Here is a 14244-nt window from a genome sequence, read left to right as displayed (position 1 = left end):
TTTTTAAATTTTTGATTCTCTTGTTTTCATATTGAATATGTATAATATTTATTGCCATAGGAAAAGAAACTACAATGCAATCTACCTCTTCCTCTGTAGGAAATACTAAACAAAGAATAGAACCCCATTATGATTCTCCTTTGTGGAAGTAATTTGATATTGTAAGAGCACTTCCAGGAGGTGGTGCATTCCATTCGAATTGTCAAAGTTGTGACGTAGAAAGGAACAGTTCATATTACCAATTGGTAGGCCATTTGTGTAGAATTCCTAGAAGAGGAATCACAAAATGCCCTAGAAAAAAGATGCACCTATACTGAAGGATACAGTATTAAGATATACTGTGGAACATGATACAGCAGAAGAGAGAGAAGCATGTAGACAAAATACAACCATTGGAAGTAAAACTAAAAAAAGATCAAAGGGTATATGCAACCCCCATCTACAAATATTGTGATAGAGGATCACCCATTTTACACTACCTTAGCTGACCCTGAAACTGAAACAAACACACCTATTACACACAAACGAAAGGGGACATTGGAAACTGCATTTCAAAATGAGAGTCGTCACATTCTCCGCATTGATGTGGCAAGATGCTTATATGCAAGTAAGCTTTCTTTCAGTGTTGCTTGCTCCTTGTCCTGGAAGAAGATGTTGAAAAGTGTCAATGAAGCTCTAAGAGGGTATAGGAGCCTTGGTTACAAGAGAGTACAAACCACCTTGTTGGATAGAGACATAAAGGGGATTGAGGATACATTAAAGGCTGTAAGGATTCATGGATTAAGACAAGGGTATCGATTTGTTTAGATGGATGGAAAGATGCAATAAATCGTCCCTTTATCAATGTCATAGCAGTGTCCCCTAAATAAGAAATGTTTTTGAAATGTCATTGTTGATATTGTCATCACTACCATTGAACAAGTGGGAGCTAGAAACATTGTCCAAGTCATAACAGACAACGCAAAGAATTTTAGAACTGCTGGTTTGTTGGTTGAAGAGTGATATCAGCATATCTTTTGGACACATTCACTTAAACTTATGCTACATAAGATTAGGAACAAAATAGGGTGGATCAAAGAGGTGTATGAAGAGGCTAAGGACATGCATATGTTCGTCACAGACCCCCACATGACTCGAGAAATTTTCAGATTATTCTCACATTTAGAGCTATTGAAGGTAAGTAAACTTGAACAAGAAGTAGTAATTTAATTTATTTTTTAAACAGTATTTTACAATTTCTGATTTACATAATTTGATTGTGTAATGTGTATTATTTTTTAAATTATATGTCTAATAGTTGTATTTTTTTTACTATAATTTCTGTTACGAGTTGTTGAGACCCGTTTTGCATCAAACATAATCATCTTAAAAAGACTTGTGCAAGTGAAGGTGGCACTTTGCAATATGATAATCAGCAATATTTGGTCTATATGGAGACAAAGCAACATTGAGAGGGCAACCAAAATTAAGCAAAGGATATTAAATGACTCTCGTGGTGGGAACATGTGGAGTATCTCCTTAAGTTCAACGAGCCCATTATGAGTGTGCTTTAGTACATTGACATGGATAGACCTTGCCTTGGAGAGGTCTATGATGGCATAGACTCAATGCTTGATAAGATGAAGCAAATTGTAAATGAAAAGGAGCAAGATCCCAAGGAGACCTTCTTCAAACAATGCAAGCAATTGTTGTAGAACAATGGAACGAGATAAACACTCCTTGACATTTGCTTGCCTATGCATTGATACCAAAATATTAAAGCACCTGATGTATTGGTCTACCAAGAAGGCTGCTACCATATAGAGATTAAAGTGTTTAATGAGTGCAGCACTTGAGAGACTCTTTCCTGATTATTATATGCATTTTTGGTTACAACTAAGTTCACAGAGTTTGTCAATGCAAGAGATTTAAGTAATGCTCTTCATCATTGGTTTAGGAAGGATGCTCATAGTTGGTGGTACCACCATGGCAAGAGATTCCAAACATTGCAGCCTCTTGCAATCAAAATTATATCAAAAGTAAGTTTTATTTATTTTTAAATAATTTAATTTGTCTTCATGCTAGCAATTTTTGTTTCGTAAGATTAAAAATTTTATTTTAATTGTTTACTTTGTCTTGTCTTCATAGGTTGCTAGCTCGTCTATATTAGAAAGAAATTGGAGCACATATTCTTCCATCCACTCAATCAAGTGCAATAGGTTGCAATGAAAAGAGTGGAGAACTCGGTATATGTCCATTGCAACATGCAACTTGTTTCACACAGGAATAAAGAATACAAAGAAGGGGAGACGAAGATGTGGGATTTAATTGCAGAACTTGCAGATTTGGATGCTTCCAAATCTCGGCTTGCACTTCTGGATTTGAAGATTTTGACAACAATAATGCTATTGATGCAGCTGATCCCATTGGCCTTAGTAGTGTTTGTGAATCCACTAATGCCCATGTACAAGAAGAAGATGATGATGAGGAGAAGAAGAAGATAAAGAAAAAGCGGATGATGATGATGATGCATATCAAAACAATTAATCCATTTGTTGAACTTGAAACATTGATACTTGAACTCGATGTTATGATTTATCACTTGACAATAATATTTTGAATCTTTGATGTTGAACTTCAAGTATATGATGCTATGATGGTATGATCATGATTCATGATGCTATGATTACAAGTTTATGATGATTTTGTTGTTTAAAAGTTTTTATGATACTATATGACAATCTAATCTTAACTCTATTGGAATGAGTAATTTCCCCCTCAAATGAATTGTAAAAGCATCATAGAGAGGATTCTAGAAATTCTTGGATGCACAAATAGGGTTTGGTAAAGTTCTGGAAGTCATAGATAATTCTAGAAAAGTCTATTTGTGTTTTGTCGGCTAATTTAGATGTTTCCAGAAATGATCTAAGATCTCTCTAAATAGAGGCGTCATATAATGTAATTGATATGGACAAAATGGTTATTGAAATATATTACTTCTATCGCAGATTGAGTATTTTTCAGTTTTAGTATGTTTTGTCCATCCACCTTTCACAAGGTGCATCAAAGTTGTCCTGGATTACTACAATTGGTATCAAAGATGATTTAAGATCTTGATCCACCTTCTACAAGTGGTATCAGAGCTAGGGCAAGAAAATCCTATCACCATTTGTGACAAATGAATTAGAGTCAAGTTAATTGGGAGCATCATGTCATTTTTTTTGACAGAAGCAGCTAATCATTGGATAGCTGAAGAAAGAGGGAATTTGTTTGTCACCATTTGTGACAGGAAAGAGAATTTTGTTTTGCAGACCAAGGTTATTTGGAGAACCCTATCACCATGTCACCATTTGTGACAGATGAAGCTTTCAAGGGGTAGCTGAAAGAAGACATGATTTTGATCAAGGTTATCAATGAATCTTGTCACCGGCATTTGTGACAGATGAGGCAAGATCTTTTTGAAAATTAAAGGCCGCAGCCTTGGAAGACACTATTCATCAAGAAATTAACGGATATGAAGCATTTTGACATCATGCAAAAGAAAGGATTTGGATTCATATGCAACAACATTTGAGGTTGAAATTAGGGGGGAGTGTTGGAATGAGTAATTTCCCCCTCAAATGAATTGTAAAAGCATCATAGAGAGGATTCTAGAAATTCCTGGATGGACAAATAGGGTTAGGTAAAGTTCTGGAAGTCATAGATAATTCTAGAAAAGTCTATTTGTGTTTTGTCGGCTAATTTAGATGTTTCCAGAAATGATCTAAGATCTCTATAAATAGAGGTGTCATGTAATGTAATTGATATGGACAAAATGGTTATTGAAATATATTACTTCCGTAGCAGATTGAGTATTTTTCAGTTTTAGTATGTTTTGTCCATCCACCTTTCACAAGGTGCATCAGAGTTGTCCTGGATTTTTACAATTGGTATCAAAGATGAATTAAGATCTTGGTCCACCTTTTACAAACTCATGCTTCTAGGCTGCATAGATAGATATATAATTTTTACATGTTTTTGCAGTGATGAACCCAAACACCTTTTCGAAATTTTGCCATACCAGCGAATCAGTTCTTCAAACCCAAACCGCATACTTAGCTTAAAATAATTAAATCTCATTAATTATTTGCAAATCTGAAACAAATAGAAAACGATTTACCTAAGGAAGTAAATCTCATCAGTTATTTGCAAATCTGAAACAAATAGAAAACCATTTACCTAAGGAAGTAATTTAAGTGTTTGACAAAATGACACCAACAAAAGTCAGGGAAATTAAGCCAAACTCAGATAAGGAATATTATGAACTTATTGCAACAGAGAGTTCCTTGATCTGCTCATATAAAAAATTAGTGTCATTCATATAAAGGAAATTGCTGCAAATTGAAGGAAAACTCACAGAAGAAAACAAGGATCAGTTATATTTTTAGAAATACTTACATAAGCTCTAAGGTTGCATATTACAGTAAAACTACAATTTTAGTCTTGGATGAATTATTAATTAAAAATAAAATGCAACTATCATTTTGAGTTAGCATTGTTCATTAAAGGCAAAAATAAGAATGTTCTAGAATGAGACATTACACAATTTAATTAGTATCAATGTATATCATTATCTTTGGTATTTAAATATGGTTTTTCACCAAGTTTTCAAGTTATGGTTGGCAAGCCAATCTGATTTGTCCACATGGCAACCCTATTTTTTCACACACATTTATTTATTTCCTCGTTGATGTTAGGACACTCATGCAAATCGACGTCCCAATTGCTCAACCATTCGTTGTTCTCTTTCACCCATGTTTTCTTCCCCCAGTTTGATTCTTCCTGAACTATTTTGGACCAGCCATAATTATCTATGTTTCCAACCTTCCATAATTTAGCAACAAATTAGGAATGATGCGACCACGAGAAAAGTTACTAATTCAGTCAAAAGAATTTCATTTGGGACCCTGGTTTGACATTGTGACTGCGTAAGTTATCGCTGGAGTTAATTCCTAAGCCTATGTCATGTCCCCAATTTTCGGTGGCAGTCTGATTAATTAATTTGATTAACTTGGTTGTCCAAAATAATGAATATTTTATGAGGACAACTAATTAATCATTTTAATTAAATAAATAAATGATATTAAGTTAATTACTTATAAAGTTATCAAATAAATAAATATTAAAAGATAACTTTATATTTAATTAATTTAATAAAGTGACTTGGATTATAAAATATTTAATAAAGTCACTTAAGAGATAAGATCAAAAATGTTCTAGAAGTCTCTGGAGAAGATGGAGAGAAAAGAATAAATAGGCACCCCCGGGGCTCCATTCGAATCAAGCGGTTTTTTTATCTCTTTGCTTTCAGATTGTGATTTAATCACAGGTGCATTGTGGAACCTAGGGTTTCTGCAATTGTCACAGTTGGCCATTGAGAACGATAACTCTCAATTGGTACGCAATTTTGAGGGTGTGAAATATCATCTGAATTATTGCAGATTGGAGGTGACATTTCAGTCATTTCATCAGGCGACTATTTGTGGCTTAGGGCCAATTTGTGGTTCTTGCAGCACTATCTTTTGAAGGATTTGATTCAGATTATCAGGTCAAGAGCAGAATTGAGGAGTTTGGTATCGGGCGGGTTTCAAAAGGAGTTCGATTTCAGTTTAAGAAGAGTAAGGGACATCTTCTGCATTTTATATAGACGCCAGCAGTGAGAATCGACCAAGGGCAGAAGAGCGAATTTCCAGAATTATCTTTCCATCTAGCAGCGTTGCCGAATACCGTTGAGGTCATTTCAAGGAGCATGGAAGATTAGTTAAAGAGTTTGTGGGTCACCATCCAGCACCTCCGTATATTAATCAAGCCAGATTTCATTCACCTTGGACGGTCGGTGATGTCTATAATGGTTATTACCGTGAGTTGTCTACCAATCAAGATGATTGACTTCAAGGAAACATGTGCACAATCTGCCAGCGACGTGAGTAAGAAAAGACTGAAGTAAGGTGACTGGGCGGAGTGAAGATGAGGATTATCGCATGAGAGATCTCAGTCTAAGATCACAGTCGCCAGAATTGGAATACGAAACGCGATATTAAACCATTACCTCCGGCTGAGAGCAGTCTCCGTTGGCATCAGATAAAGGTTAAGATCCGGACTTAATCTGTCAAGGTCATTAAAGGGCCGGTGAGTATCGAAAGGTGAAGCGATTGCAAGTGCCAGAACCGACTTTCAGCCTAAGATTGAAGAAGAGCACGCAGAGGAGATCGAAACAGGAGGCAACAGATAATACAAACAACGAGTATTGTAATCTGCGGATTTAACTCTCGATAGTACAGGTTGCGAATCACATTAAAATTTCGCATTTGATATCCAGCGGTAACGAGGGCAGTCGGAGCAGTGAAGGTCTAGCGGCATCCATTGGAGTGGTAAACCTTGTGGCAAGGATCGAGATTTGTTGGCAAGATTACCATCAGAACGAATGCCATCATCTTGGAAGCTGATGTAATCTCGGGTTCTTATGACTGTTCCTATTGACAAAAACTTATCAGGTTCCTTTCCTAGTTTGTTCAGTCGTAATCTTCAGACTCATTTTCAGGATTCTGGATTGCCAATAAAATATAGTATTTGCAATTGAAAGGTCCGTAGGTATTAGACAATATTATTCTGAAACATTGCAAAATGGTTCAAAACATTATACTTGCTTGCATATATGGTTGTATGATCAGTGTTTGACGAATTGCTAAAGACAGCACGGGTTATCTCAAAAAGGTCATTCCAGCAGTATTTGAGTTGATTGCTAATTGCTTGATGAAATGCTTAACCCTTAAAAGTTTTAAGTTTTTAGTGTTAAAAGAGGCAATAACATGTCGGGGTTATTTCAGTGGTATCAGAGCGGTTTTCTTGCCATCCTGTGGGGTGAGAACCGAATTACATGAGTGATCAGCACTCTACTTCAACTAAGATGGACAAGTACAGCACAAAGTCTCCAAGGACACAAACCTGGACATTTGATAGACACAGAATCCAGAGTCGGAATTGTGGAAAGGAGGGCTATTCAGACATTCAGGATGAACTCAGGAAAATAAGGCATAACATGTCTAAACTACTGGTTAAGCACCACCGTATAAATGATAGGCTGTCCGACCCAGCTAAGGTGAATAAGTCAACTGGATTTCGATTCGGAAAATCTTCTCGCAAAGCACTAACTGATACAGTGGGCGATGTTACTAAGAACCTTAATGAGGAGTTCGAGAAACAGGTGTGCAATCAGTTAGAGGTTTCAGTTCAGCCACAGGAAGAAGTGGTGAAGGATATTACGCTGATGGATAGTAACTGTCACCTTGGTACTCAAGTTGAGACAGTTGTATACAGGCTGCAAAAGGGTGATGTTTCAGGTACTCAGGATGGTTTGGTTCCAACAGGCAGAGCAGTGAGTACAGATGATGATAAGGACGTTGATGGTGAGATACTAGGTAGAGATGAGCAAACACTGAGTATTCATGATTTTGCTGAAAGAGAGTACCAGGCTCAGTTAGACGCTTTGTCACATGAGGTTGAAACTGACAGTACTTCACATAAGTTGACTAGTCAGCTAAAGGTAAGCAAAGATAGTGTTGTGACTTCTTTATCTCATCATGACAGGATGCGGGAGATGATAGAAGAGCACATCCGAACGATTCAGTTACAAGGAAGACATAAGGGAGTTCAGGCAAAATCTTCTTGCTTTGATTTACAGGTAATTAGTGAAGGAATGGGAACAATGAAGTCGAGCTATTTACATCTTCTATCAGACCGTGACCATCTTCTTAGCCTTGCCAAAGATTATTCAGATGCCTTGAGGAGGAAGGAGGAGAAAGTTGTCAAGCTTTCTCGCGAGCTTGAGGACACTCGAGCAACTTTGGCTTTACAGGACTGGGAGAGACATGAGAATGAGCATGGGATGGAGCTAAGCTTAGTTTCATCTGGCACGTCTGACACTCAGCTTTTTACATGTGACGGATCATATGTGGTAGCTGATAATGTTATGAGTTCAACTTGCATTCACATCCAGGATACAAGGACAATGGCAGACAGGTATGTGAAGTTAGTTGGTATTGGTCACATTACTCAGGTAAGGAGTTTGCTTGAGTTACCAGATGTTCCTTGTTTACGAATATGGACTCAAGAATGTTTCAGCAGCGTTTGGGATTCAGTCAACCAGAGATCTACAGCACTTTATGATAGCCATGATTGTTTGAGTACTATCATGGATTTGATTAGCAGAATACACGGTGTGGTTTTTCCTTGTGCCAGCAGCTCATCCAATATTGGTATTAGTTTTTATGCACCGTTGTTGGGTTTGGTTCATATATCCAGACAACCATTCTTACTGGAAGGTGTTGAAGATTTTTCATATTTGGCAGTATGTACAGGTGAGTCCCAGGATCATTTTGGCCTTGCTAACATCCAGGAGGATGAAATGGACAGTTTTGAAGATTCAACTTCCTTGACCGTTTCTTTGGGTACAGAAGAGCTTGACAGCAGTACTACAGTTTTTGATATTTTGGATGTTGATATGAATCTTAGAGATGATTCACCAGTTATGGATGATAATAATCTAGAAACCAGTGACCTTGAGGATACCCCTATAGACAGAGCACGAGAAGAAGCTTGTAGGAGACAGTTTAACCAGAGCCATCATGTGACTAGCCAGTTGAAAGTTAGTGAGCGAGAAATTACTATCGCTTGTGAGCATTTTGATACTGTTCGTCAATTGTTGGCTGTTACTGGTTGGGGTACTTCTATGATAGATGAGTCCAGCGGTGGTTATTTTTCTTTGGCAGAGATTCATGCCTTGAGTGAAGCTGTCCGGATTTTGAAGCAGGATTACTTACGATTGGTAGCCAACCGTGATCACCTGGTTGAGTGGGGAAGTACAGCCTATGAGGCACTCTTGGATCGTGAAGAGGAGGTGAGTGAGCTTTCCCAGGAACTCATAGCGACTACTGAGGCTTTAGAGGACACACAACGAGATCTACAGGAGTCGCAGTTTCAGTTAAAGGAGGTGACCGTGGAGTTGGAGCTTTTGCGGTCAAAACCAGCCCCAGACCCAGTTCATTTGTCTATTGAGATGGTTGGTGGTGAGTACACTCCTGCAGTTGTTACTGAGGAGCATGTTGTTGGGACTGACACACATGTTCAGGATTTGGAAGTAGCTGGTCCTAATGAGTTCGGGATACCGGTAGAGTCAAGTTTCCAGATTGATTCTTCTCAGATAGTTGCTAGTGTGGTACAGTTGAGTATGCCACCCTTACAGGAGGACCAATTGTGGTGTAAAGGGGAGTATGTTGATACTTCCTCGTATAATTTTAACTGCACTGAACCGTTCATGGAATATTTGTTGGATAGTGCACGTGTTCATCTGGATTCACATAAAGTGACAGAAGGTGTTCTCATCCAGGATACTAGTGTTATTTGCAGAATGGTTGAGAAGATAATAGGGGTCCTTTCTACTATGCTACCTCACAGGGATCTCAAGGCGAGGTTTGTTGGGGATCCTAATCAGCCTACAGCTACTCGGAGTTTGAAATTGGAGCCATCTATTGATTCTCAGCCCAGCGATGGAGAGCTAGTAGCAGAATTTGGAGGTTCTTACCGGTATTATGCGGTAGGGTACGCTCATCATTTTTCTTTTGATACAGAGATAGAAGATTTTATTCCACGCGGATGTAGGTTGACTCCAGTTTCTTACCATCCATTATGGGATAGATTGGCACCATCTTTTGAAAATAAAAGTGGTAGTAGCAAGTTACTCAGCCTGCAGCATCGACACACCCGGAGTAGTTTTTCAGAGATTGGATTTGATGGCAGTGATTCAGGTACCTATGGCTGTTGTCATATCTACAGTGCAGTTGGGTGCAGGTGTCATTTTGACAAGGGCTTGAGTTTTGATAGAGTTGATGTTTCAGTTGGCTTGAGTTCCGCAGAATGTTTTCTTCTACCAACATCTACAGTTGGTTTTCAGATAATTTCATCAGAGTTGTCAAGTTGTTTGGTATTGAGTACAGTTTCTCAGTTGTTGATATTGATGATTTCTCCACGGGAATATGGTGAGGATTGGGATGATACACAGATTTACATTTGGGATCCAGGGAGACTGATTGGTTCATGGTTCAGCCATTGCTTGGGGACAAGCAATTTCAGGAAGGGCGGACTGTCATGTCCCCAATTTTCGGTGGCAGTCTGATTAATTAATTTGATTAACTTGGTTGTCCAAAATAATGAATATTTTATAAGGACGACTAATTAATCATTTTAATTAAATAAATAAATGATATTAAGTTAATTACTTATAAAGTTATCAAATAAATAAATATTAAAAGATAACTTTATATTTAATTAATTTAATAAAGTGACTTGGATTATAAAATATTTAATAAAGTCACTTAAGAGATAAGATCAAAAATGTTCTAGAAGTCTCTGGAGAAGATGGAGAGAAAAGAATAAATAGGCACCCCCGGGGCTCCATTCGAATCAAGCGGTTTTTTTATCTCTTTGATTTCAGATTGTGATTTAATCACAGGTGCATTGTGGAACCTAGGGTTTCTGCAATTGTCACAGTTGGCCATTGAGAACGATAACTCTCAATTGGTACGCAATTTTGAGGGTGTGAAATATCATCTGAATTATTGCAGATTGGAGGTGACATTTCAGTCATTTCATCAGGGCGACTATTTGTGGCTTAGGGCCAATTTGTGGTTCTTGCAGCACTATCTTTTGAAGGATTTGATTCAGATTATCAGGTCAAGAGCAGAATTGAGGAGTTTGGTATCGGGCGGGTTTCAAAAGGAGTTCGATTTCAGTTTAAGAAGAGTAAGGGACATCTTCTGCATTTTATATAGACACCAGCAGTGAGAATCGACCAAGGGCAGAAGAGCGAATTTCCAAAATTATCTTTCCATCTAGCAGCGTTGCCGAATACCGTTGACGTCATTTCAAGGAGCATGGAAGATTAGTTAAAGAGTTTGTGGGTCACCATCCAGCACCTCCGTATATTAATCAAGCCAGATTTCATTCACCTTGGACGGTCGATGATGTCTATAATGGTTATTACCGTGAGCTGTCTACCAATCAAGATGATTGACTTCAAGGAAACATGTGCACAATCTGCCAGCGACGTGAGTAAGAAAAGACTGAAGTAAGGTGACTGGGCGGAGTGAAGATGAGGATTATCGCATGAGAGATCTCAGTCTAAGATCACAGTCGCCAGAATTGGAATACGAAACGCGATATTAAACCATTACCTCCGGCTGAGGGCGGTCTCCGTTGGCATCAGATAAAGGTTAAGATCCGGACTTAATCTGTCAAGGTCATTAAAGGGCCGGTGAGTATCGAAAGGTGAAGCGATTGCAAGTGCCAGAACCGACTTTCAGCCTAAGATTGAAGAAGAGCACGCAGAGGAGATCGAAACAGGAGGCAACAGATAATACAGACAACGAGCATTGTAATCTGCGGATTTAACTCTCGATAGTACAGGTTGCAAATCACATTAAAATTTCGCATTTGATATCCAGCGGTAACGAGGGCAGTCGGAGCAGTGAAGGTCTAGCGGCATCCATTGGAGTGGTAAACCTTGTGGCAAGGATCGAGATTTGTTGGCAAGATTACCATCAGAACGAATGCCATCATCTTGGAAGCTGATGTAATCTCAGGTTCTTATGACTGTTCCTATTGACAAAAACTTATCAGGTTCCTTTCCTAGTTTGTTCAGTCGTAATCTTCAGACTCATTTTCAGGATTCTGGATTGCCAATAAAATATAGTATTTGCAATTGAAAGGTCCGTAGGTATTAGACAATATTATTCTGAAACATTGCAAAATGGTTCAAAACATTATACTTGCTTGCATATATGGTTGTATGATCAGTGTTTGACGAATTGCTAAAGACAGCACGGGTTATCTCAAAAAGGTCATTCCAGCAGTATTTGAGTTGATTGCTAATTGCTTGATGAAATGCTTAACCCTTAAAAGTTTTAAGTTTTTAGTGTTAAAAGAGGCAATAACCTGTCGGGGTTATTTCAGCCTAATACCCAGGTTAAAATCCTTCACCACAACTAGGCAGCCTCTGACTTTGGCGTACATGTAGCGGGTGATAAGAACTAATTGCTTTTGAGATACCCTAGATCAGTCATTGAATGTCCTTAAGACGGCCTATAATTCCAGCACACAAGTGGCTAACTTGTCTCCTGATAATGTACTCACAATCTGGATGAACAGACATCCTTCAAGAAAATAATTAAGACAAGATTTACAAAAGAGATAAAAAGCATTCGGAGCATCATCAAACCAAGTGCATTAATCATGTTTCCAAAAGTATACTTGAAAAAACTATTGTTGAGGAATGGTTACATACAAGCTCGGAGACTGTAAGAAGCATAGGCTCGCAGACACCAGAATCGTCGATTTTAATAACGGAATATTTACTCCCTCCTGCAAGCGAAACGTTCGAGGTCCTCTCATCCACCGAAATGGGACCAAAGTGGTTCTTCAAACTTCTGGTACCCCAATGGCTCAGCCACGGATGCTTCCTGCTCCATTTCCAGCTGCTTTTGAAACAACATTGTATGTTGTAACGGGAAATAAATGCTTCTCCACTTCTATGGAGGTCACTGGTTGAAGTGAAAAGGCGACGGAGAATTAGGGTTTCTCGGATCCCGATTGTAGCGATGCGCCGTCTTATGCTCTGCATATTTCCGATTTTCTAAGTCCCAACCTAAATTGAAGCGCAGCTATGAACAAGTCAGCGTGAAAGCCATTCTACACATAGAAACTGTTATGGCAACCTTCATTACTGTTCATTTTACGGAATTTTACTGCATGGCAATCAAAGCACACGTTCTATTCTGTGCTCGTCGGCTACAATTTGAACGTCGAGAAACACCATTTCTATTCTATTCCGTGTTGAGATTCGCTTGGGTGCGATATTTGAATGTCTCCGCCGCACCTCAGTTAATTAAAAATAAGTATTAATTATTATACTATTTTAGCACAGTATCGAAGGTTCAATTTGGTGGCCGGATGGTTGATTTTACTAATTAAAACAAGATGTAAATAGTTTTAAGAAATTTGAAGATTTTTAATTTGAAATTATTATTTTTTAATTATTAGATGACAAAAATTTTCTTATTAGTCCCTGCCTTATAGGCAAGTTTTTGCCAGTTTATGCTATTACCTTTTTTTTGGAAAATTTTCAAAACATTAATGAATGTTGAACGTTTATCTTGAAAATATATTTTTTCTATATTTTAATGCTATTTTTTAATTGGTTATGGCAAATTTTGCCAGTGGTTTTAAAAAATTTAATTTTTTTTAAAGTACGTCAAAGGCGTATCTATAAACAAAACTAACATTGGCAATGGATAGCTCATACTAGAGCTCTAGTAATGCAAGAACGATTGAAGATGTTTGGGGTGTTGATTTCTTATCTTTGTACATACAAATAGACCGTTAACGTGGGAACACATGGCTCACCCTTGGCAGTGATAGATTAATGAGTTGATGACAACAAAACTACAATTCAGAATTATTGTGAGATCGCATGACAAATGTACTTCTCATAATTTAAGGATGGCTAATAACTATTCTCATTGTGCCATTATGATTCCCACAAACAACGGTATTAATGTTGCATGATAACTTACCCAAATTCTCTAATGCACTCTTCTCTCATGGTTATTCAAAGTAAACAAAATTTAGGGTGTGTTGGCATCATGTGCCCAAGAATATAGGCATTCTGTATTGCATGTGGGGTATTTTTGTTGTCTTTATCTGCTACCCCCAAGTGGTGACCAATCTTTTCATAAGTATTTTTTGCATTCTCCAAAATTTAGTTGTTCTTTGCATTCGTTCAAAGAATACCTTTCCGAATTATGGTAGTGTGTTATTTCATCAAATTTGTATTTATTTCTATTCAAATTTTTTTTGTTAAATATTTATCGACATATTAAAAATCTTGTGTTCCTTTTTCTCATTTTTTCAAGCCCCTCTGAGAGTTTTGTCTGTGAAGTTTTTCAGGTTTATACTTGGGGATTTTCTCTCTTTGAAGGAAACCATATGATGTTGTTTATTCTTTAATTGTGTTAGTGTAGTTTTTTATTTTTCCTATTTTGCTAGATTTTTCCTACACTTTTCATAATCTCGCTTAGGTTAATAAAGCATGTCTTATTAGGTGAATGGTTGTGAGGTGTCACCTTCCTACATATGAGCATCCATTAGCTATCTTGGGAAGATACTTTGCTATCT

At 37.7% G+C, this 14244-nt stretch overlaps 1 protein-coding gene across 1 annotated transcript in view; it reads right to left on the bottom strand.

Moving 5' to 3' along the window:
- LOC149551993 (magnesium transporter MRS2-2-like) overlaps positions 1-13033 on the bottom strand; it is a 162337-nt gene extending 149304 nt beyond the window's left edge. Inside the window, exon 1 of the mRNA XM_089787483.1 lies at positions 12356-13033. Coding sequence (XP_089643609.1) covers positions 12356-12691 — 336 coding nt within the window. The 5' untranslated portion in view covers positions 12692-13033. The remainder of the gene's footprint in view (positions 1-12355) is intronic.
- Between the last annotated feature and the right edge of the window lie 1211 nt (positions 13034-14244).

Source organism: Cupressus sempervirens, chromosome 6, assembly GCF_028749045.1.
Source record: "Cupressus sempervirens isolate cs-2001-9-10 chromosome 6, ASM2874904v1, whole genome shotgun sequence".
Taxonomy (NCBI): Eukaryota; Viridiplantae; Streptophyta; class Pinopsida; order Cupressales; family Cupressaceae; genus Cupressus; species Cupressus sempervirens.
Note: the sequence above shows the minus strand (reverse complement) of the source record. Positions and strands in the feature narration are given on the sequence as shown.